The sequence below is a fragment of the Scyliorhinus canicula genome, chromosome 20 (assembly GCF_902713615.1).
Source record: "Scyliorhinus canicula chromosome 20, sScyCan1.1, whole genome shotgun sequence".
Lineage (NCBI taxonomy): Eukaryota > Metazoa > Chordata > Chondrichthyes > Carcharhiniformes > Scyliorhinidae > Scyliorhinus > Scyliorhinus canicula.
Window position 1 is genome coordinate 61,641,353 of NC_052165.1, and position 23,961 is coordinate 61,665,313.

The 23,961-nt window shown below is 42.6% G+C and overlaps 1 protein-coding gene across 2 annotated transcripts in view; it reads right to left on the reverse strand.

The window, feature by feature from the left end:
* scube1 (signal peptide, CUB domain, EGF-like 1) overlaps window positions 1-23,961 on the reverse strand; it is a 300,902-nt gene that overhangs the window by 262,459 nt on the left and 14,482 nt on the right. For both annotated transcript variants that reach the window (XM_038780754.1, XM_038780753.1), the window contains exon 3: window positions 8,303-8,428. In XM_038780754.1, the coding sequence (XP_038636682.1) occupies window positions 8,303-8,428 (126 nt within the window). The remainder of the gene's footprint in view (window positions 1-8,302; window positions 8,429-23,961) is intronic.

Consider the following 23,961-nt stretch of genomic DNA (forward strand, 5'->3'; position numbering starts at 1 on the left):
GCACTGCCAAGTGAGGGGGTTGAGGCAGATACGCTATCTTTAAGATCTATCTAGATAGACACATGAACAGAAGGGGTACAGAAGGATATAGGTGGTTGGTCTAGATAGGACACCTGATCTGTGCAGGCTTGGAGGGCCAAAGGGCCTGTTCCTGTGCTGCACTGTTCTTTGTTATTTTTTAAAATAAATTTAGAGCACCCAATTCACTTTTTCCAATTAAGGGGCAATTTAGTGTGGCCAATTCACCTACCCTGCACATCTTTGGGGTGTGGGGGTGAAACTCATGCAAACACAGGGAGAATGTAAAAACTTTACACAGATAGCGACCCAGAGCCAGGATCGAACCTGGGACCTCAGTGCCGTGGGCCAGCAGTGCTAACCACTGCGCCACCGTGCTGCCCTTTGTTCCTTGTTCTTTGATGTCATGGAGGAAATTAAATCTGAATTTAAGGATTATTGGGAGAAATATGTGACAAATATACAACTGTTGCCAAAAACTTCTGCTCAATGGGAAGAACTGGCTAAGGTTTTCTATGATCCACTTCGCTCAATTAGTGGATCAAAGTTGGGAAAGATGGCCAACATTGTGTCCTGAGACATGATAGTAAAAGAGGACAATGGCCAACATTGTGCCAAGGGGTATGATGGTAAAAAAAGGCCAACGGATTTGTGTGTGTGGGGAAACTGCAGATTAAGGAGAATTACATTTGTGGGATCCGGAGAACAACATCTTGCAAATGGACATTTCACTGATAACACTTTGTTTTGAAAAAGCGACTCAAGGCTCTCTTATCCATTGCAGTTCGTCCATCGCCGCAATTGGTCCACAGCAGATGCTATCTCCCTGGTCCTACAATAAACACTCGAACACCTTGACAATGAGGACACCTACGTCACACTGCTGTTCATAGACTACAGCTCCACCTTCAACACCATTATCCCGACAGGACTAACAACCAAACTCTGCAATTTTGGACTTGATCCCTCTCTGTGCTGCTGGATCCCCACCAACAGACTGCAATCTGTCAGGATAGGTAACAGCACCTCCTCCACAATAGTCCTCAACACATGGGCCCCGCAAGGATGTGTGCTCAGTCCTCCACTGTATTCCCTATAGATTTAATTCCAATTCGATCTATAAGTTGCGCAATATTTGGCTGTAGTGGGTCGTATCTCAAACAACGGCGAATTAGACTACAGAAGGGAGATAGACACTTGATTGCTTTGTGTACCAAAAACAACATCTCTCTAAATGGTAGCAAAACCAAGGAACTGATCATCGATTTCATAAAGCGCAGCATGACACCACCATCTACATCAATGTCTCTGAAGTTTAAAATATTAAAAATATTTTAAAATATAAAATATTACTTCAGGCTATTTTTACTTGTGTTTAGTGCAGTGGCAGTTCTCGGCATGCAAATCTTGTGTGTGTAACAACAGCCTAATGTAAACTTTTCAATCTGCTAGGGCCAGCTCACCTATTGAAACCAACTTAACATATTGAATGTAGCAGAAAATTCAATTCTTACAGTAAAATAAAACTTACACTTTTTATAGTTGAAATGTTAAACAGTATTTAATTAATCAAAGCATTTGTGAATAAAAGCCAGTCATGATATACAGCTTCTGATACTTCTAAAACAGTGCACTGCTGTGGTTTGAAACATAAATAATGATCCAAAAAATTCATGCAGATGTTAACATGAGACGTGTCTAAGACAGTATCATGAAAATGAATTTCACAGTAATGTCACTACAACCTGTTGATAATACACACATCAAGTTCATTTCTATTTAAAATCAAAGTCTGCATTTAAATGTAATTCTTCTGTGTTCTATAAACAGAGGGGTGCCTAAAGTCCACCGAATGGCACGTGAAGCGGCGTGTTTCTCGGCACTTGGAGCATCGAGAAAGACCCCGCTATTCAACCAGCACTTGGCATTTGTTTTGGCCTTGGAGTGATTCTCTCTGCCGAGGCAGTGCTTGAGAGTTTTCCTGCTGGTGAGCTCGAAAGCAGGTCAAGGCCGTAATCTGTAATCCTTAGACAGCACCTTCCAAACCGACGGCCACTAGAAGGACAAGGGTGGCAAACACATGGCAACATCACCACCTGCAAGTTCCCCTTCAAGCTATTCGCCATCTGACTTGGAAAGATGTTGCCGTTCCTTCGTGTCTCTGGGTCAAAAATCCTGGAACTCCCTCCTTACCAGAACTGTGGGTGTATCTACATCACATGGACTGCAGTGTTTCAAAGTGGCAGCTCGCCACCACCTTCTCAAGGGCAATTAACTTTGGGCAATAAATTCTGGCCTAGTCAGTGATGCCCAAACCTCATGAATTAATTTTTTTAAGTTCACTGCGTACCCACTAGAAGTTATTTTTACAAATCCCCAAGGTTGGTTGATATAACTTGCTGAGTTCAGTTAGTCACACCCAAGCTTCCCTCACTATTCTTCACCCTGTCTTTGTCCACTTGAGAGCATTTGAGTACTAGATTCCACTGCTGTTTCCTCAAGTGATTTATATCCCAGTCGGTAAGACTAAAACAATACTTATGGCCGATAAATGGAGTGGGTAAATAGAATCCCTAAAGTGCAAGAGGAGGCTATTTGGTCCATCGAGTCTGCACCAGGAGGAAACCCACGCAGACATGGGGAGAACGCGCAAACTCCAAACAGACAGTCACCGAAGGCCGGAATTGAACCCGACTCACTGGAGCTGTCAGGCAGCAGTGCTAACCACTGTGTCACTGTGCCACATGAGTTGGGCAGTGCAATGCCTTTTGATTGGACCAACTTGATTATCAATGGGAATATGAGAAAGCAGGAATGCGGAATCATGAGCGCGTTATTGGAAAAATAGAGTGGAAAAAATTTAAGTGGAAGAGAAAGATTTGAGGCAAAAACTTTAAGTAAGCTCACTAGCAGGGACAGGAACCACGATGCACTATTACCCAGTGGCCATTCAAGTTGAGACAGACAGAACAAAGATTTTGGACTGTTTATTCAATGATATAATTGCAGTTTGCAGCCCAGCGTGAAACATGAAGCTGACTGGATGGATGCTCACCAGTAGACCAGAGTGTATGCCTGACTAACACAACCTACAGCTATCCTGCACTTCATAGAATCCTAGAATTATGAATTTACAGTGCAGAAGGAGGCCATTCGGCCCATCGAGTCTACCCCAGTCACTGAAAGAGCACCCTACTTAAGCCCGTGCCTCCAACCTAACCCCATAACCCAGTAACCTCACCTAACCTTTTTTGGACACAGAGACAATTTAGCATGGCCAATCCACCGAACCTGTATATCTTTGGACTGTGGGAGGAAACAGGAGCACTCGGAGGAAACCCACGCAGACACGAGGAGAAAGTGCAAACTCCACACGGACAGACGTCCGAGGCCTGAATTGAATCCGGGTTCCTCAGAACTGTGAGGCAGCAGTGCTAACCACTGTGACACAGTGCCGCCCTATTCTGCACTTCTTAAAGACAGCCTGCCTTCTTAAAAGGTAGGTATAGCATTAGCTACAGCTTCTGGTGGAACACTCAAAAAGTCTTTGATGGAAGCAGGAAGACTTCAAATGAATAAACAGGCCAAAGGCAGGGTCCACAAGTCCTCTATGTAGCGCTGGAGGCCTTAGTCCAGGTGGTCAACATAAGAAGAGGCCGTGTTTCCACAGGCAACCTGGAGGTTGTCAAAGCATAAGCTGTGATAGGAATGGGAGCAAATTGGTCAGGGAGCTGCATTGCTGGCCCACAATGTTGATAAATATCTATTTATTGATATTGATATTCAAGACTGACAGCTCTTGGGCCACATCAAAACTGTGTTCCTACGCACGTGCATTTTTAACTCAAATGTCAGTTAAATGTGTACTGCTAACATAAAGACAAAGGTTAAAGTTACATTTTACAAAGTTCCAATGAAGTTTTTTGAAACGTTTGGTGTAGTCCTTGTTGCAGATGTACTGCAGCTGGTCCAAAACCGAAAGCTTTGTGATGATGTTCCAGATTGTTTTCAGAAGTTGGTCCCAGCACTTTGCTGCCAAATCACACAATGGGTTGGATTTCACAGCAGGAGTGATGGTTATTCATCTACGCACCCAAGCGCTACCCCCTCCTCACCACCTCATCCATTGTAAGAGATGGCTACCAGCTGAAATGCCTGAAAGAAGCCCACCCCACAGCATAACGCAGCACTAGTGGGCTGAATGACCCTTAATAGGAGAAGGTCCTGCCCTTGAGACCTGCCAGCCAATATGCTTTTCTTTAATGGAAAATGTTGACTGAACAAAGTGATTGGATTTGGCTAGTCTGGTTGCAATGAGATAGTTCAATACCAGGTTTCCAGGAAGGGGTCTTGAATGGGGAGGGAGGGAGGCATTGGAAAAGGTTTGCATTGATGACCCTCCAATAGACTTTGAGGGCAGCTCCCTTAAAGCCTTGGCCCACTGCAAAGTCCACCACGTCTGGGCCACGCTGGTAAATATTAATTCACACCCAAGTGAATCCCGTCCCAGAGGACTGGAGATTCATGTGGACGAGGAGAATCCAGTGGCCAGCCTTTATATAGGTCAATTTGACCCCTGACGTGGGGCATGAAACCTGATGCCACTGCCAGGGGGGACCGGAGCATTTGGAACGCCAATCCCGTTTTGTGGCCAACGCTGGATTCTCCGCCACATTGGGAACACCACTACTGGCGGCTGGCAGGAGGAGAATGCATCCCCTTGATGGAATGATTGCTCAGTACCAGCAACAAATTACTTATTGTTTAAGTGATAGAAATCTAAATGTTTAATTGTATAACCAACTTTTATACGGCAAAATACTAGTGTTACAGGGAGCCCATGCAATTGTTTTAAATGAGGCGTTATCCTCAGGAGCACGAAGCTAGAAAATCCCTGTATTAAAACATCTAATAGGCACATATTCTTAAATGCATTTCTTAATTACTTAATTTGTCAAGTGAGAGTACCTTTAAGAAATGGGTGTACAAGAAATATACCTTTAAGAAATGGGTGTTTATCAGTGATGTCAGAGTGTGTGTGGAGCTGGGCTCTCTGTCAGCTTTTTACTTTCATTTTAGGCTGTTTGCTGCAGGGTTTTTTAGTTTTGTTCTCAGCGTTGGAGCTGAAGCCAGACAAAGCAGGTGTACTGTTTATCTCTCTGCCATGAAAAGACTATCTCTTAATCACTCGGTGAATTCAGAATTATAAATGTTTTCAGTAGTGAATATAAGCCTGATGTGCTTCTGTTAGAAGGTGTTTATTTTGTCTTCTGGATGTTGTTTGGGAAGTTATTAAGGATTGCTTAATGTTTTATTCCTTGGGGGTTGTATTTGAATTGATGGTTGCTAAGATGTTCATTGTATGTTTTAAAAAGGTTAACTGGAGTTCATAGAATAAACATTGTTTTGCTTTAAAAAGTACTTTTATATTTCTGCTGTACCACACCTGTAGAGTGGGCCGTATGCTCCCCATACCACAATCTATTAAACGTTGTGGGTCAGGTGAACTCCATGATACACTTTGGGGTTCTCTAAACCCTGGCCCATAACAAATTGCAAAGGTCAGTTTAACCAATCCTATGTAGAAGGACTCTGGCTTCCTCAGTTGTCATCGGACAAATCTGACCTCACAACACAAAAAGAGAAGAACGAACAGTAGCTAATCCTAAATCACATTCAATTGTACCACTTTCCAATACATGTAGTACCCGGATTTATGACACTGCCACATTTTGCTTGGCCAGATGTTCTTTTACCGAGTTTGCACCTAAATTTATTATAGTTTTGGGCCGTTCACCGGGGAAAAATTGATAATTTCTCAGATAAGAAATCAAATGTCTTTGAGGAGTTTTTATTAAGTCCTTAGAAATTATTGGAACCAACAGCCAATGCAATTGCAAATTGTATTTTCAAAAACTATGAGGGTAAATTCACTGGTACTGTGCTCTCAGTAACAGCTTCACTCAAAGGAAGTCTGAGTCAGAATCAGTGCTACAATATTGTAGTTCTGTGTGCTCCCTGTGAGCATAGCCCCTTGCTGAGCATGCAGAATCAGTTTATGTACCCTCTGGACCATCATTTAAAAGTGAACATGTAAAGGAAAATTATTTTTTACTCAGTCTAATCCTCCTCACCACCACCACCCTTTGTTATATCATTATTCCACATTGAATTCATGGCAGTGTTATCATGAGGTTTAAGATTTGCACGTACTTAAAACAACAAAGCTGGCAGGATTGATTTACACTTTGATTTCTACACCATTACTTAAAAAGCTGTGTTCTTATGCATGTGCATTCTTAACTCAGAAATGTTCAAATGTCAGTTAAATGTTAAACGAACAAAAAGGCAAAGGTTAAAATTACATTTTTTTAAAGTTCCAATGAAGTCTTTTTGAAACTTTTGATGTAGTCCTGGGTGCAGTTGTACTGCAGCTGGTCCAAAAGCTGTGTGATGATGTTACAGGCTTTTCCAGAAGTTGGTCCCAGCACTTGTTTCCAAATCACACCATGGGTTAGATTTCACAGCAGGGACGATGGCACTCATCTATGCAACCAACCCAATTAGTAGGGAATGATCACCTTGATCGGAAACAACTCCATTATTGTTATATCATGTAAAGTAGTAGGTAAACTAGATTGAGCACTTCAGAAATGCATTGAAATTATAGTCCTGAAATAACGTCTGAAATTAGTATTTACTCTCTACGTGAGCAATAATCCTAATCCCAGTACCCTGCCTTGTTCCCTTAACCCCTTATTCTTTCATCTTTCAGCCATTGATTAGACTCATCTTAAATAATGACGACCTTTGTTGAATGGGTTCAGAGTTAGGAACTGAAGCAGTCTCACAACCGTCCATGTAAAACAGTCCCTCCAACTCACTGTCCTAAATTGTTGTTAATTTTATACCCATGTCATCTCGTTCTAGACACCTCAGGCGGGATTCTCCCTTACCTGGCGGGGCAGGCCATGCTGGCACCAAGGAGTGGTATGAACCACTCTGGCGGCGGGCCGCCCAGAAGGTGCGGAATCCTCCACACCTTCAGGGGCTAGGCCGGTGCCGGCAGGGTGGGCGCCATGCCAGCCGGCACTGAAGGGCTTGGTGCCGTGCCAATTGGCGCCGAAGGGCCTCTGACGGTCGGCACGAGTTAGCACAGGCGCGGGAACACCAGCGTGTGCTAGTCATCCCAGCGCATGCCTAGGGGGGGGTTCCTCTCCGCGCCGGCCATGGTGGACTGTTACACCGGACGACGTGGAGGGAAAGAGTGCCCCCATGGCACAGGCCCGCCCGCGGATCGGTGGGCCCCGATCACGGGCCAGGCCCCCGAGGGGACCCCCCGGGGCTAGTTCCCCCACACCCCCCCCCCCACCCCCCGAGGACTCCGCAGGCCGCCCACAGAGTCAGGTCCCACCGGTACGGACCTAATGTATTTTACGCCGGCGGACCCGCCGAAAACGGGCGGCCATGGCCAATTGTGGGCTGGAGAATCGCTGGGGAGGGCCGCTGCCAACGGAGAATCCCGCCCCTCATTCTTCTGATATTTAACTGCACCTTGAGCAAAATAATCGGTGGAAACCACAGAGTAACAAAAGAAAACAGCTGAGTTAAACAATTTCTCCACCTTTCTGCCAAGATACAGTCGGATATCAGGAAATCCTCCACTGAAATTATAGGAATCGGCTTTCACATATTGTCTCATCTTTTCAAACTTGTAAACTCTTGTCAGATCACCCCTTAATCTCCTCTGTTCTAACATAACAAGCCAAATTTTTCAAATCATTCCTCATCTTTGTATTTTCTCATGTTATCCTGCAGGCTCGGCAGTAAGTTTCACTCAAAGGCAGTATGGGTCAGAAATTAAGGCGACAACATTTTAGGCTTGATTTTTCAACCTGTGCTCTCTTTGAATGAGATTCCTTGCTGGGAGTTGAGGAACATTTACTCCATTCTTCACATTGAGTGCTGCATTCAGGATGTATTCTAAGCCACAGCACAACAATGGGCACTTTATAAATAGAATACCATGTTGGAATGGGCAGTACAAACTCTGGTTTCCTTATTTGCAATAGCAGTCATTTGCCAATTAAGGATCCTCACACTCGAAAGCACAATGGAGAAATGCAGTTACAGCTGCAAGATCATTTTTAATACAGACCCTTACATTCTCAGAATACTTGCTGCATTGAACAATGCTAAAATTAAAATTGCATTCTGTTTTAATCTTAAGAAGCAAACACTGAACATAAGTCACAAACTACAAACAGTAAAATATATCACTCACCCATGCAGTTATGGCCGTCATGCGCCAACATAAAGCCATCGTAACAAGTACATCTGTAGTTTCCTGGAATGTTGATACACTCATGAACGCAGCCGCCATTGTAGTCATTGTCACATTCATCAATGTCTGAAAGACAGTTAGCAAGACATACTTCAGTGAGGCACAGGACACTCTGGAAGACATCACACATAAAAGTTAGGTTGTTGATGGTGATGAAGACAGGCACCATAGTGAAGGTATTTGTTAGTCCCAGTGAAGCTGGGTTTCCAATTAAAGAATACAAACAACTTACAGCAAACATCACAAGCAAGTGCACGGCTGTGGAAAATAAGAATAAGAAAAGGGTGAAAGTTCAACATGAGAGAACGGTCACAAAAATGGTCTGTCACCACAGCTCTGTGGGAAAGATTGTCACAGACCTAGTCATTAAAAAAAAAGGGTAAGTGTCACTAATTTAAAAACAAGCAGAAAAGATTCTGAATGTAGATGTCCGAAAATAAAATTAAAATTTGTTTGGTTGAACTTGTCTTGTGTAACATGTAAAATTAACGTTTCTGCTCACAATATTAGCTGAACATTTAACAGATTAGCAATGACAGTATTAACCCAATTATTTTGAGTACGTACTGTTCTTCATGCAAACAATACATGATGAAGTGGATTCTCTGCCACCCGTTGCTGGCAGTCCCCCGTCATTGGCATCAGCGAAGTACATAACCACGCCAGCAGTAGGATCCAAATAGATCATTTCAATCTGATTAATGAGCTGGAAGCGCAATTCTCCATGGCCCCGTGATGCTCCAGGTCTCTCAGCCAGAATTTATGTGGGCATGGATTGGTGCAATTAAGTGTTGCCCTGACACAGTGGATCCCACAGTGGGTCAAGGGGGTAAGTATTTAATGTTGGTGCCCCCAAGTCCCTCCTCCCCCCCTCAATGCAAATCCTGCCAATCCACCCTCATATCACACATCCATCAGAGACCCCCTTATATCTGAGACTACCCCCCTCTTCCCCCCCCCCCCCCCCCCCCCCAAATCAGCCACCCTTGCCTGGAAGCTGAAGAGCAGTCCAGGCAGAAATAGTGAAAAATCACTTTTTTCACTTGTCAGCCCCTTACACACTGCCTCAGACAGAAATGTTGAAGGCAGCATCTGCTAGTTGAAAGAAAGCCGAAACCACATCACAGGCTTTAAAAAACCCTTGGATCCCTTGATCTGTGTGGGTGGCTTCTATTCACTTTCACACAGAAATAGCTTTTAGTAGGCTGAGATTGACAGGCAGATAGATTCCAGGGAGCCAGGTGTCCGGATTGCTCATTTCCATTTCCCTTCATGCTTGACTGCATCTCCTGCTGTTAACCACAATGTTTATAAGCATCTGGCTATGGTTGACAGCTCCTCTCCACATCAAAATAAGTGGTGTGCCTGCTGAGAAAAAGAGGAGTGATAGCACTTACCTTCTAGATGTTTCTAAAATTGTGGTTTGCTTCACAGCAGGAGGGTGCTTGAGATGCCTTCAAGTGTGAAGGGAACTGAAAATAAACAATCCAGATACCTGGCTGTCTAGAAGCTATTACCCTGCCAGTTACAGCCTACTAAAATCTATTTATATTTGAAAGTGAATAGAAGCATCACATATCAAAGGATCTGAGGGGGTTTAAAGCCTTATGATGTGTTTTGTCTTTATATGATGCCTAGGACACTTGTAACAGCTGCTTGCAACACTTCTGTCTGAGGCAAGAGGTGAAAATGATCGATAAGTGAAAAGGCTGTGATTTTGCATTGTTTCTGCCTGGAATACTCTTTAGTTTCCATGCGGGGGTGGGGGGGGGGGGTGCGGTTGGTACATCCTTATGCATGTGTGCTGTGAGGGGGAGGGGAGGGAGGGCGGGGAATCATAACTCCAGTGGTGATTGGGTGGAGGGAGTGAGTGGGAGGAGGGGAGCCAGCCACTGCACCTCGTTATCGTGATTCCCATTAAAAATTACAGCCCGAGGCAGCACGGTGGCACAGTGGGTTAGTCCTGCAGCCTCACGGCACCGAGATCCCAGGTTCGATCCCGGCTCTGGGTCACTATCCGTGTGGAGATGCACATTCTCCCCGTATTTGCGTGGGGTTCACCCCCACAACCCAAAGATGTGCAAGCTAGCTGGATTGGTCGCGCTAAATTTCCCCTTAAATGGGAAAAATGAATTGGGTACACTACATTTAGTAAAAAAATTAAAAATGGCACCCCGATAATGGATTCTGATTGAGCCCTGTGAGCTCCCCGCCATGCATAAATTTGCATGGCAAGAGTATTACTCTTGGGCGCCACGCCTAGCACCAGCACAGGCCAGGAGAATCCTGCCCAATATCATATCAACATGGAGTAGAATTGTCTGCCAACTGTCATTTCCAGACTAAACCTTAGAGACTGAAGTGCCGTTTGTAAGAAGTCCATTGCTAAAACCTGATCCAAGTCGGAGGACTAAAATCATGGCATCCAAACTTGTCTGAAAAAAGAGAATGAATTAATTTAATATTTTAGGAGCCAGCCGTTTTAAAAAAACTTTCTAAGAAAAGCGCCATCATCAGTTTGTGGAGCCACCCATAACTAACAATCGCAGGATAAGTCTTTGTCTCTGAGTGAATGGTAACACCATCTTGAAGTTCCAACAGCTCTCAAAGTCACAAGTGAATTTTTCAACATGAATCACAATTCTACGCTTCCTAATCAATCTGTACTCATCCAACGCCCAGATCAATCACAAAATTGGATAGATGGGAGGAAGGAATTAATACAGCAAGATACAGCATCACTTTAGGTTCAAATAAAAGGTCGGAACACCTGCAAGCAAAGGGAAGGGCACTCCAGATAGTTAGACAGTCAGAACTCTGAGCAGCACAGGACAATGTTTAGAGTAGCAAGTAAACATGGAGGCCAATCCTCAGTCCAGCTACTTAAGCAACAACCACACATGGGCACTAAATAAGGGAATGCAGTACCAGGCCAGGCCAGCAGTGAGACTATACCAATGCTGTGGAGCGAGGCACCCTCACAGGTGACATCAGTATCCTACAACAACAGCACCCTATGTTGCCAGTTCAACAGACAAAAACACAGAAGGCCCAAAAATGATCCACAAAGTTGACACTGCAAGCCCAGAAAACACACAACCATGGTTCTTGGGTGAGGTCAAAGACCTTAATTTCTCATTTTGGACCATGGACATTAGGATTAACACAGCTCTAACTCTGTGTTACATTTCTTCACCAGCTCAGATATTCTGATTGGGGCAAAGAAATACTAAGTGAGGAAACGGCACCCAGTGATTCACAGAGGATGAGGGAGCCATCAACCCAAAACTGCCCCATTTATTCCAACTTATCATTTTCTGACCACTAAACAATCCTCCATCCGTGCTAATACAATACCCTCCATCAGTGCTAATACAATACCCAAATCCCATTAGTCCTGACTTTATGTAATAAACGCTTATGTGAGACCTTTTGAATGATTTTTGTAAATCTGAGTACACTACATCCATCCAACATTTTACATCCTCAAAAAATCTCCCATCAAATTTGTCAAACTTTGTTTCCCTTTCATTAATTTATGTTGACTCAGAAAATCATAACATGACTAAGCAAAGAACTTTTACCACATCACTACTGATATTAGGCTGAACGGCTCATAATTCCTCCTTTCTGAAATAGTGGGGTTGTGTTTTCTACCTTCCAATGCTTGAGCAGTGTTGCAGAATCTAAGGAATACTGCAAGATCAAAACCGATGGAAGCAGCTGCTTCTTAAAACTTTAAGTGCAGGTTGTCAGGTGCAGGGGAATTTTCACCTCATAGTCCCATTATTCACAGCACAGGAGGCCGCCATTTGGCCTATCTGGTCTTTGCCAGGACTATTTTTTTAAAACTTATACTGACTTGTTTAAAGTCCTCATTCTTGTTGTCTTGTGTCTTGTCCATACAGACAGATGCAAAGTATTTGTTTTTTTTAAATATATTTTATTCCAAACACAGTCAAATACAAACAGCAAATCACACCTCAAAATAAATATGTTACACAGTTTGTCAATTTTCCCCCTTTCTCGACCTTAAAAATTCGTACAGATTCCCCAACCATGCTGAGACCCCCGACGGTGCTGCTGATCTCCAACTCAGTAAAATCCGTCTCCAGGCAATCAGAGGCCACAACATCGGTGCCCTTAATCTCCAGCATCCGCGGCAAGTCCGACACCCCAATAACCACCACCAAAAAGCATGTCATCATCCAGGCCCCCACTATTCCCGAGAGTCTTGAACACAATTTTGCCCACCCCCCAGAACATATGAGCTTGGTTTGCCAGCCCCCTCCCACCCACTGTGGCATACATCCTCCACTCCTGGTGAAAACCCACTCATCCGGGTCCATGTCATATGAACCCTGTGAACTGTAGAAGGCTCATCCTTTAGTGCATTCTACATTATAATTTCCACAGCACATCCTCAATTAGTTTACATCCAACAAGAAGTTCAAGAATGAGAGAAAATGAGAATTGAAGGAGAAGATAGCAAGGTGGTAAAATCTTCCTGGCAATTTTCTTGAGTTAAGCATGATGGATTCAGTGGGCAAAGTTTGTACTTTTTGAATCAGACCCTAATTTTAAAGGGAAAATGAGAAAGGGGAAGTGATCCTCCCAGTCTCGAAGGAAACTGAGATTCAAAACCAGGGCCATCAGAGCGCTCAGTAGATAAGGGGTCCTGTGGTGCAGTACCAATCTGCTGAAGGTGATGAGAGGCTAGCACCAGAAGCTGAGGACATGTAAAGTTATAGTTGCTGTTTCTGTTACTTGAAGGTAACATTGATGGATCTATATCATCCAAACCACTGTAAGCAAAATGGAACAGGCAGACTTGGGCTTTTCTGAGGAACTCAGGTTGATGTGCAATGCTGTCAGCGAAGGATCAAGTTAAATTGTCGACAAAGAGGAATCGAAAGTGAGGAAGACAGAATTTTGAAGGTGAAATAAATGCTGAGTGGATTTACAAGTTAATTCGCAAGATCTATCTTATTTGTCTCTGATCTTTAATGTACAATTTATTATTCATAATTGACTGCAATTTCTCTGTTAATTTGTGTCTAATTTATGTTAATTCTGGTTTGTAGAGTCCAGGCGGTTACGTAAGGGAGTATTTTAGTGTTGGCTTTGTTTGACTCTTGTATAGGAATTTTTTTGTTTTAAACCATCGAACATTCTTTTTTTCAGAAAATAGCTGGGATCTTTTGTTTTTTCCACAAGAGATGTTTACTCGTGCCCCTTGAGATCATAACGTAACATATTGTAAGGAGTCCTTACTATCGTATTTAACATCTGCAGCTTTTCAATTTTTCCAGCTGGAAGCTCTTTTCCAGCTTTTTCTTTGCCACTTTTATTTCTTTTTTGGTATGCTTCTACATTCTTCCTAGTCAAACTAAGGGCCATCAGAAATATATTTTATAAAAAAAATAAATTTAGAGTACCCAATTATTTTTTTTTCCAATTAAGGGGCAATTTAGCCTGGCCAATCCACCTAACCTGCACATTTTTGGGTTGTGGGGGTGAAACCCACACAGACATTAGGAGAATGTGCAAACACCACATGGACAATGACCCAGGGCCAGGATTCGAACCCGGGTCCTCAGCGCTGTCGTCCCAGTGCTAACCACTGTGCCACCCTGGGCCATAACTGGTGTTTGGCTCTTTGATAGATAGCCGGATGAACCTTGTGGTGGTACCATTTGATACCTGGCGACTCTGAGCATTGGAATGTAGATATCAAAAGAAAGGAGGGCAACCTATCTGATTGCCGTAGTTACAGCAGAGCCACAGAAAAGGCAACAGTGTGTTAAACAATGGACATCAAAGGAAGTAAAGAGTTGGGTTTATATTGTACTTTTCATATCATCAAGATGTCCCAAAGTACTTCACAGACAAACATGGCAGCTAATGTATGATCAGAAACAACAGCAAGTTGGTTAATCTATTTTGATGATCTTGGTCGAAGGAAGATGTTCACCAAGCAGGGATTGGATAGACTTGGGTTGTTTTCCTTGGAGCAGAGGATCTGAGAGGGGACATGATTGAGATGTATAAAATCAGGGGCATAGATAGAGTAAATGTGTCAACGTTTCCCTTGGTGACGGGATCACTGACAGGGGGCATAGATTTAAGGCAAGAGGCATGAGATTTAAAGGGGTTGTGAGGAAAACCTTTTTCACCCAGAGGGTGGTGGGTGTTCGGAACTTGCTGCCTGAAGGGGTGGTGGAGGCAGAGACCGTCATAACATTTAAGAAGTATTTAGGTGTGCACTTGTGATCCCAAGTGCTGGAAAATGGGACTGGAATAGTTAGGGGGTTGTTTTTGACCGGCGCAGATGTGATGGGTTGAGGGGCTCTTTCTGTGCCGTATGACTCTATTTACATGGCAATAGTTACAGAGGTGAAGGCTTTAGCGTAAAGTCAGTCTTAAAGTTAGGCACCTCATCGTAAAGATCCTCATATCAAACCTATTTAAGTATTTGGCACGGAATAAGCTAATTGTGTGGTATTAAACTTGTCAAGCAAACCATGGCTGGATATTTGGGGGCTTTGTTTTTCCCACCCCATCCACGACCTAAAGGATTTGGAGCATGCCACCTAAAAGATGGCTGCCCTGCAACCAGTCTGTGCTTGGCAGAGTGTTCATTTGCTCAGGGCAAGACTTCTGCCCCCATCTGAAGAGCGGGTTCCACTTTAAGACAGCTCAGGTTGGCTGGCAGACCCTAGTGAGGGTGGATGCGAGAGGGGTAGATTTGAGAGTCTGAGCAGGGGGAGGGGCGTTGAAGGGAGGGATACAACTTGGTAATGGGGGAGTTGTGCCTCTGACAGCACAGAGGATATCCAAAGGAGGTTCTCCCAGCCACTCTTACCCAACACCAATTCACTCAGTAAAAGCTCCTGGGCTACCTGCCTGGGATGGGCAACCCCTTGCAATGGGTATAATAGAGGTGGGGGCAGGATGAGGCCCTTATCCAATAAACAGGACAGGAGAGGGTGGGAAGGTAGCAAGCAGGCCGCACGTTGGTTGTGTTATTCTGAATCACACAGTAGATATCCAGCCAACTGAGCTAACCAGGCTCCTGCCTAAAAATTACTCTTGTCAATATTAGCTGACTAAGACTCAATTCAGTTTTTATCATATTTCTCTGTATGTTATGTAAACAGAGGTATTAATCCATTTATTTTACACAAATTAAAACCTCTGCTAAAAGAGAAAAGTCATAAAATCCCTGGAGTGCAGATGGGGGACATTTGGACCATCGAGTCTGCATCGACCCTCTGAAAGATAACCCTGCCCAAGCCCACTCCCCTGCCCTATCTCCAGAACCCTGTCTAACCTTTGGACATTTAGGGGCAATTTAGCATGGCCAATCCACCTAACCTGTACATCTCTGGACAATGGGAGGAAACCGGAGCTCCCAGAGGAAACCCATGCAGACATGGGGAAAATGTGCAAACACCACACAGTCACCCGAGGTCGGAATCGAACCCGGGTCTCTGGTGCTGAGAGGCAGCAGTGCTAACCACTCAGCCACCGTGCCGCCCCGTGCCATATAAATGCATTAAACATGCATACACTAATTTCAGCAACAATAATTTCTGGGTTTATGAGAGAGATTCGCATAACTTTTAATTCAGGAGCATTAAGAGAATAGTTAGCGAGTTATTGGCGAAAGATGTAAACTAGAACATCTTACTAAAACACAAATCATTGAGCACATTCATCTGATAAATAGCAAAGCAGATCAGATGTCAAGACAGGAAAAAAATGAATACAAAGTAACAATGTAATCTTTGAGGTTAGATGACAATAATAAACTCTTTTCAGTTTATGACATCAACTAACCTCTAATTAAATATAATTCCCAGCCATCCATTATTCTCCAAGTACTTTCTCAAAGAAACATTACTCTATTTAATACCCCATTCACATTGCTATGGAAGTAGTGTAGTAGTTCAGTCAAGTTCCTAGTGGTCTGACATTTTTTTTAAATTTTCTTGGAATGCTAACAAGGCAGCCTTTATTGTCCATCAGGAGTTGGCTTGAGGGCATTATATATCAACCAAATGGTATGGAACTACAGTCGCATGTAAACCAGGCCATGTCGGAACAGTCATTTTCCTCCTCTGAAGAACATTAGTGAAACAATTGGTTTTCCAACAATCCAGCAGCTTTCATAGTGCTCAACACAGTGTAAGATTTATTTAATTCAATTTCACAATCTACCATGTTGTGATCTGAACTCTCAATTTTAGGTCACTAGTTCAATACCATAACCACTAAACTATTATATCCAAAAAACAAGTAGAGTGTAAAATCATCTGAACAGCTATGGTGACAGAAGAAACATATGTGCAGTTGCTAAATGATTGCTGAGAAAAATTACGGTTCCAACAGCAAGCCACAAAAATGATAGTTTGCCTTTACTACTGGCCACACTTTACCACCACCCTCAGTGGAAAGCACTAAATGAAAAACATGTATTTCATATGCAACAAGTTTCTTTATCCATTATGACAATCTCTTATATGAGTTTTCCCTTTCAAAGAAACTTTCCAATCTTAATATTATTAAGTATCTTTCTTAAAAAGTGGATTATTCAACATTAAGATTGCAGGATGTCTCAGTAGCTGTTTTCATTGAGTTTTTTCATTGAAATGTTTTAATTTATTTGTTTTAGGACAAAAACAAAGACAAGTATCAACAGCACAAAATAAAGCTACTGATGGGCATCTGAAGACCCTTTCGGTTGTTAGGAAGTGGAATGAAAATGTATGTCCCTTCTCAGGAGACCTGCTAATAATTAAGAGGGTAAAATAAATATTATATAATTTTTGTACAGTTTTTCTTGCTAAAGAGATGCTGGCGGCAAATTTTAAATTGTCAGCCACCCCTTTTTCTCCTGAAAACAGGTGTCCATTATTTAAAAACAGGGGAGGAACCTCGACAACCCCATTGAACCCCAAAGTCTGGTGTCATAAGATTTGCAAGCAGGCCTGTGATGGATGAGTAGCACATCCACTTGAAGCATGAGGGAAGATGCTTAAATATGGTAAATAGGGTCCCATGGCAAATGTAGGGTTTCATTTGCAAGTTTCAGGGACAAATGCGTGGGTTGTGAATCGTGCATACCCTCATCTATTTGTAGTTAGGGTAAAGTGAACAATAAGTGGAGGCAGCGAGAGGAAGAATAAGTCAATTATATAATGCATTCAATATTATTTCCTAAGCAGCATGTTTAAAGCCTAACCAGAAACAATGTTATAATAATCCGAAGTAAGAACCTGAAAGTGTGAACTGGGAGTATACATATTTTCCATATGCCTTTCATGTGAACTGTCAGCATACTTAAACCATCAAAATCAGTGCCACTTTAACATTTTTCCTCTTCAGCATCACTACCAGCACCATTGACACAAGAGATTGAATACAATGGGCAGGAATTCCTGCTTGAAGTGTGTCACGGTGTTCAATCCCTCACAACAGTAAAGGACCAGGAGTGATACTGAGCAGGAGGAGGAAAGCCTAGAAAGGACCTCAAATTGAAAACAGAAATTAGCACACCTTGTTGGCAGATGATTTCAAGCTAAGGGATGTAGTGAACCATAAATGAAAATGGAACATGGCAAAAACTAGAATATGCAAGTTGACATGGTAATAGACAATGTACTTTAGAATAGCATTCGAGAACATAATGTAAATGCAACACATTAGTTTGGGTAGATGTACCAAGGGATTTAAAGGTCTGGATATATTAAAAATCTGTAAACCAATAAACAGGTGAAAGGCAGCTAAAAAGGATAATTGATGATGAAATGCATCCTAAAATATATAGAATATAAAAGCCATAACGTAATAGTTTTTGAGAACTAATTTACAATATTCTACATTTTGGAAAGGTAGAAAGTATATTTTGGCCTTGGAGAAAATCTATTGGTAATTCACCTGGAATGAAGGGATTTATTAGAATGAGAAATAAGGCAAAGTTGAGTTAAATCTCCTTAGATTAGAATATTTTGAGTTTACTAACAACTCCATAATACAAAAGGACACAACCGAAGACAAAGCAATCAGCAATACATTAAAAACATCCACAATACACCAAAAACAGAAACCAATGAATCAACAAAGAAAGAAATCCACCTACTTTCAAGACAGTGCATCCCCCCCCCACCGAGCCCCCGAGCCCCCCAGCCTCAAAGATAGCCCCACATCGCCGGATGTGGGTTTTAAGCCAAGGGATGCCGTGAACCACAAAGAAAGAAACATGGCAAAAACTAGATGATGCAAGTGGACATGGTAATACACAATTACCATGAGCAGCTCAGACCTAAATCTCACTGAAGAATTAAAGTAATGCAGGAAATTGATGGGCTATTTGAGGAGCAGAAGTATATAGTTCAGCACATAGACTTTGGCTGAATTTAATTCATCCAGAAAATAAACTTCAAAAAGATTGCGCAAATATATTATGTGATGCATTTCTCAAGATGTCTATTGGCGTAGAGTCAGGTGAAGTTTTCAGAAAGGACATAGATACTTACTTCATAAATAAGAGTGTTAATGGGCATGCAGAAAAAGCAACTGAGCTCCCTGGTTAACATATGGTCGAGCAAACGCAATGGTCCAAATGCACTACTTCTGTTCCTGCGTTCCTTCATTGGCTGGGGCTTGAAAACCCTACAATTGGCACAAGGTGGTAGGAAACAGGCTACATTGCAATTCCCCAAAAGGTGAGGCTCTATAGTTCCTGCCAAAGCAGGTGTTCAAAGGTTCCCCTGTGGGAGTGATGGAAAACTTAAATCAAAGGGCATGTTGTCCTGTGAATATTTTCATAAGCTACAAGGTTTCAAATCAGTGTCCAACATAAAAGAAAACTCTTTATGTTGTTAAAAGCTAAACATAGCCAAAGAAAGCATGGAAATATTTCCGCTTTGGCACTGCTTTCCAAAATAAGAAATAATTCAGGTGTTCTGCATGCAATTTTGCAGCCAAACTTACAATTACTTAAAAAAAAATACATTTAGAGTATCCAATTCATTTTTTCCAATTAAGGGGCAATTTAGCGTGACCAATCCACCTACCCTACATCTTTGGGTTGTGGGGGGAAACCCACGCAAACACGGGGAGAATGTGCAAACTCCACACGGATAGTGACAAACTTACAATTAGTTAACTACAAATGATTGGTAGAAGAGTACAAATACATTTTAATCGCACCCAGAAAGACCATTTACTCTGATTTCTTCAGCTTGCTTCATATTTTATTGTAGATCTTGCCATTTGCTAACTGCAATTATTTCTCACTTCATTGTAGAATTCATATTCGGGGCGTCAGACCAGCCGGGGTTGGAAATGGGGGCGGAGGCAGATGTTGTAGCCTTTGCCTCGTTGATCGCCCGAGGGCGGATCCTATTAGGGTGGAGATCAACCTCTCCACCCTGTGCCCTAGAGTGGCAGGGGGGCCTGCTGGAATTCCTGACACTTGAAAAGGTCAAATTTGAACTGAGGGGAAAGATGGAAGGGTTCTACAATTCATGGGCGTTATTCATTGTGTACTTTTGAGAATTGGACCACAGCGAACATTGGGGGGCGGGTTGGGAGCAAAAGGACTGTATGTGCTAATGGTGACTATGGGTGATTGCTTTTTGTCATCTGTTTATGTTAACATGCAGCCATGTCTGGGGTTTGGTGGGAGGATGGGATCGTTGTTAGTGATATGGGGATTGACATTACATTTGTTCCTCATTGTTCTTTATTATTGAGTAAATTTGGGAGAAAATGTGAAAAAATGAGGAGAATAAAAATATTTTTTTAAAAATGTAACATTTGTGCTGTACCATTGCCAGGCAATAACCATATTTAATGAGGAAGAATCTAACTACTTCCCCTTGACTTTCAACAGCAATGCCACTGGCAAATCCCCAACCATCAATATCCTGGGGACCTTCGGCATTGACCAGAAACTTAACTGCACCAGGTGCAAAAATACTATGGCAACAAATACAGGTCAGAGACTTTGTATTCTGTGGTGAGTAACTCACATCCTGACTCCCCAGGAATGTACTGGAATTCTTTCCATTTGCCTGGATGAATGCAGCTCCAACGACAAGTAGCTCAACACCTTCCAGGAAAAAGAGTGAGTCGCCACTTTAAACATACATTCCCGCCATCAATGGTTCACTGCAGTTGCATATGAACATATGAATTAGGTAGCCTGTTCCGCCATCCAGTAAGATCGTGGCTGACCCAATTGTGGCCTCAGTTGGACTTTCCTTCCTCCCCATATACTCTTTGACTCCTTCGTCAATCAAGAATTTATCTACTTCAGCCTGAAAACTATTAAATTACCCTGTCTTCACCACTCTCTGGGCAAGAAAAAAAAATCTCCATCAATGTACTCTATTGCTAATCTTTCTCACAGGATGAAGCATGCTTTCAAGCCCCCTAAGGACCTTATATATTCCTATAAGGTCACCCTTCATGCTTTTAAACTTCACATAAATACCAGGCCCAAATTGGCCAATGTTTCCTCATAGAATAACCCCACCTCCATTCAAACAATCAGTCGAGTGAGCCTTCTCTGAACTGCTTCTAATGCAATTATGACATTTCTTAAATAAGGGGGCCAAAATTGCACAAAATATTATATGTGCAGTCTCACCAATATTGCTTTTGAAGTGATTGCGGAGCTTCTTGCCTCCACAAAATGTATTCCATAAATTGGTTATTCTTTCTGTCAAGAACTTTCTGGTACCAAAGAAGAAACATGCTGAAGCCCTCCACCACTCTTTTACACTGCCAAAGACCAGTTCATGTGAATTTCTTGTGTTTATGTAAATAATGAACTGCCATAGATTTACACTCAAAGAATTAGGTACAGCACAGGTCAAAGTCACCTGATATAAATGTAACTGAGATTTCAGGACTTCCGTGGCCATTCCCTCAGCATTTTATGATTTTTTCCTTAGCACAGCCAGCATGGTACAAATGCGTCACCCATGTTAATACACATTAAACTTTTCAGACCCATGGAAAGATTAAGCAGCTTCCAGTTGTTATAATCCAGAAAGCTAATGATGGCCAGAACTTGTACCAATATTTACACACTTTAGTAGTATTTATTTACTGAGAATACCCAACCAGCACAGTTTCAATCCGTGTATACCTTTATCGAGAAACCTATAGAATTCCGGCAGTTTGCTGGTGACAGGATTCCACCATCCCACAGGCAGCGCACCCCTGCCCGTCGGTTTCCCAGAGGCATGGGGCTTCAATGTGAATTCCCATAGACAGCGACAGAAGCAGAGAATCCTGCCATTAGCAAATGGCGCGCCACCTTCTGCTGCCAAGAAACATGTGGCTAGGGGACTGGAGAATCATGTCCATTAAGTGAAGAGGCCACATAGAAGAGCGCATACCTCCGCCACGCTGTGTCAACTCAAATGTTATTAAAAATTCACAGGTCTTCCCAAAACTTTTTCCTGTCCATTTGGGACATGCTCTGTAACTATCTACAAAGCTGAAAAAACTAAATATTGTTGTTAAGAACTATCACACTGAGGAGGCATCAGGACAATCAGCAGCCTAAATCTGCTCTGAAAACTCTGCTCACATTTTGTCAGCTGTGACAAATTGCTCCTTGGGAGCTGAGACACCACAACATCCTAAAGCTATCAACAAATTTCTGAACCTAACAACCCACAACATTCTAAAAGGATTCATCATATCTCCCAATTCCAGGATCCAGGTCCAGATCTGTACCTTCATCAAAAACGAATCTGTTTTTGATTGGACCATACTCTATGGTGTAACCTGTTTCACTGATATTTGAGATACATGATAAACAGATTAACAGGGGAAAAAGTATTACCTCTTCCCACCTTCAGTGGCAGAGGCAATTAAGTGCCCAATTTGAAAGGGGTACTACTAACCCACTGCCATAAACAAACCAAAACTTCAAAATTGAGATGACATTCGTGGAGTGGATAAAGCACTCCAGCTTCCCTGGTGTCATAGTCGTGGAGCGGTATCTGTTCATAAGAACACAAGTGAATCGCTAGTTACTGCCCACTACCTGCATAAAATGAAATACAATGAATCTACAAACAGCACGGTAGCACAGTGGGTAGCACTGTTGCTTCACAGCTCCAAGGTCCCAGGTTCGATTCCCTGCTTGGATCACTGTCTCATCAGTATTGCTGCGAAGATGGGCAACATAACTAATTTAAGCAGGCTTCTTACAGCATAAAATAATCTTTTTCACACAGAACCCGCAATCAAGGATGAAAATCGGAAGGTTAGAAAAGTTCCTGACAGGGGCGGCACGGTGGTGCAGTGGTTAGCACTGCTGCTTACAGCGCTGAGGACCTATGTTCGATCCCAGCCTGGGTCACTGTCCACGTGAAGTTTGCGCATTCTCCCCGTGTCTGCATGTGTTTCACTCCCACAACCCAAAGATATGCAGGTTAGGTGGATTGACCACGCTAAATTGCTCCTTAATTGGAGAAAAATAATTGGGTATTCTAAATTTAAATAAACAAAAAAAAGAAACATTACTGACAAAGTGATGATAATGGAAAGTCTATTTACCAGTACAGAAATGTTTTAAAGAGATATACTGAAACACAATGGATTGGTTTATCAAAATCTTAGGTGGGCAAAACTGGCTTGAATTTTGAAGAAAGCCTGATAAAAGAAAGCAAAAATAATTTTTGTTCGCTCTCAATGATCAAATCAAGCAAGTAATAGTTGTCGGAGCTGATATTGACATTTTAACTGAGGCATTTGTCCAGAAACACACCTCTCTTATTTTAAATTTACACGAATAACTTAGTTCACAATAGAAACTGACAAAGTTCAAAGACAATACCAAATGTTTTATTTGGTGGAAGGGAAGAAGAGATTAATTTGAAGATGCAGCTGGGTTTCTGCAAAATGAGTTCTATATAACACAAGAGCGAGTCAAGCAGTGGCGGTATGTCACTTGGAATCCTTTTTAAAAGGCATTTTGTGTGCACACTTCATGAATTACGTCAAAATGGCGAAGGGTTAAAAGGGATCCAAGTGTATTCTGTGAGTTGCTACTTAGCAGAGTTGAAAGTGTGTGGGACCCTTTTGTTGCAAGTTTTGCCAGGAACCTCAGCCTGTACCTCACAAAGCAAATCGCGAAAAGAGATGGGGCTAGGTTCAGCGAAAGGGACAGGCACACCCAGGCTAGGAATTTCCTCAGCCCAGCCTGAAGGCTGGAATGTCCAGTGAGCCGCCAGATTGACAGAAGTGAACTCCAAGTCACAGACATGACTTGTGCCTCTGAAGACTACTGAGGCATGTTTTTACCGGCTCCTTTATTCGGGACCTGAGGAGACGTTCTTTATCAAGTTAGGATAATGGTGGGCATCCCTTCCTCCCAGGACCTGGCACTGAAACATGCAGCATCATCATCATCTCAATAAGCACTGGAGATGCACCAATACTGGCATGAACACCCACTAGTACCATGTAAGTTAGAAATCACAGTGACATTGAAATATCTGAGGGAGTCAGTTGTGAAGCCACTGCCAATTCGATTTTGATAAAACTACCTGGAATGTTACTTTGAG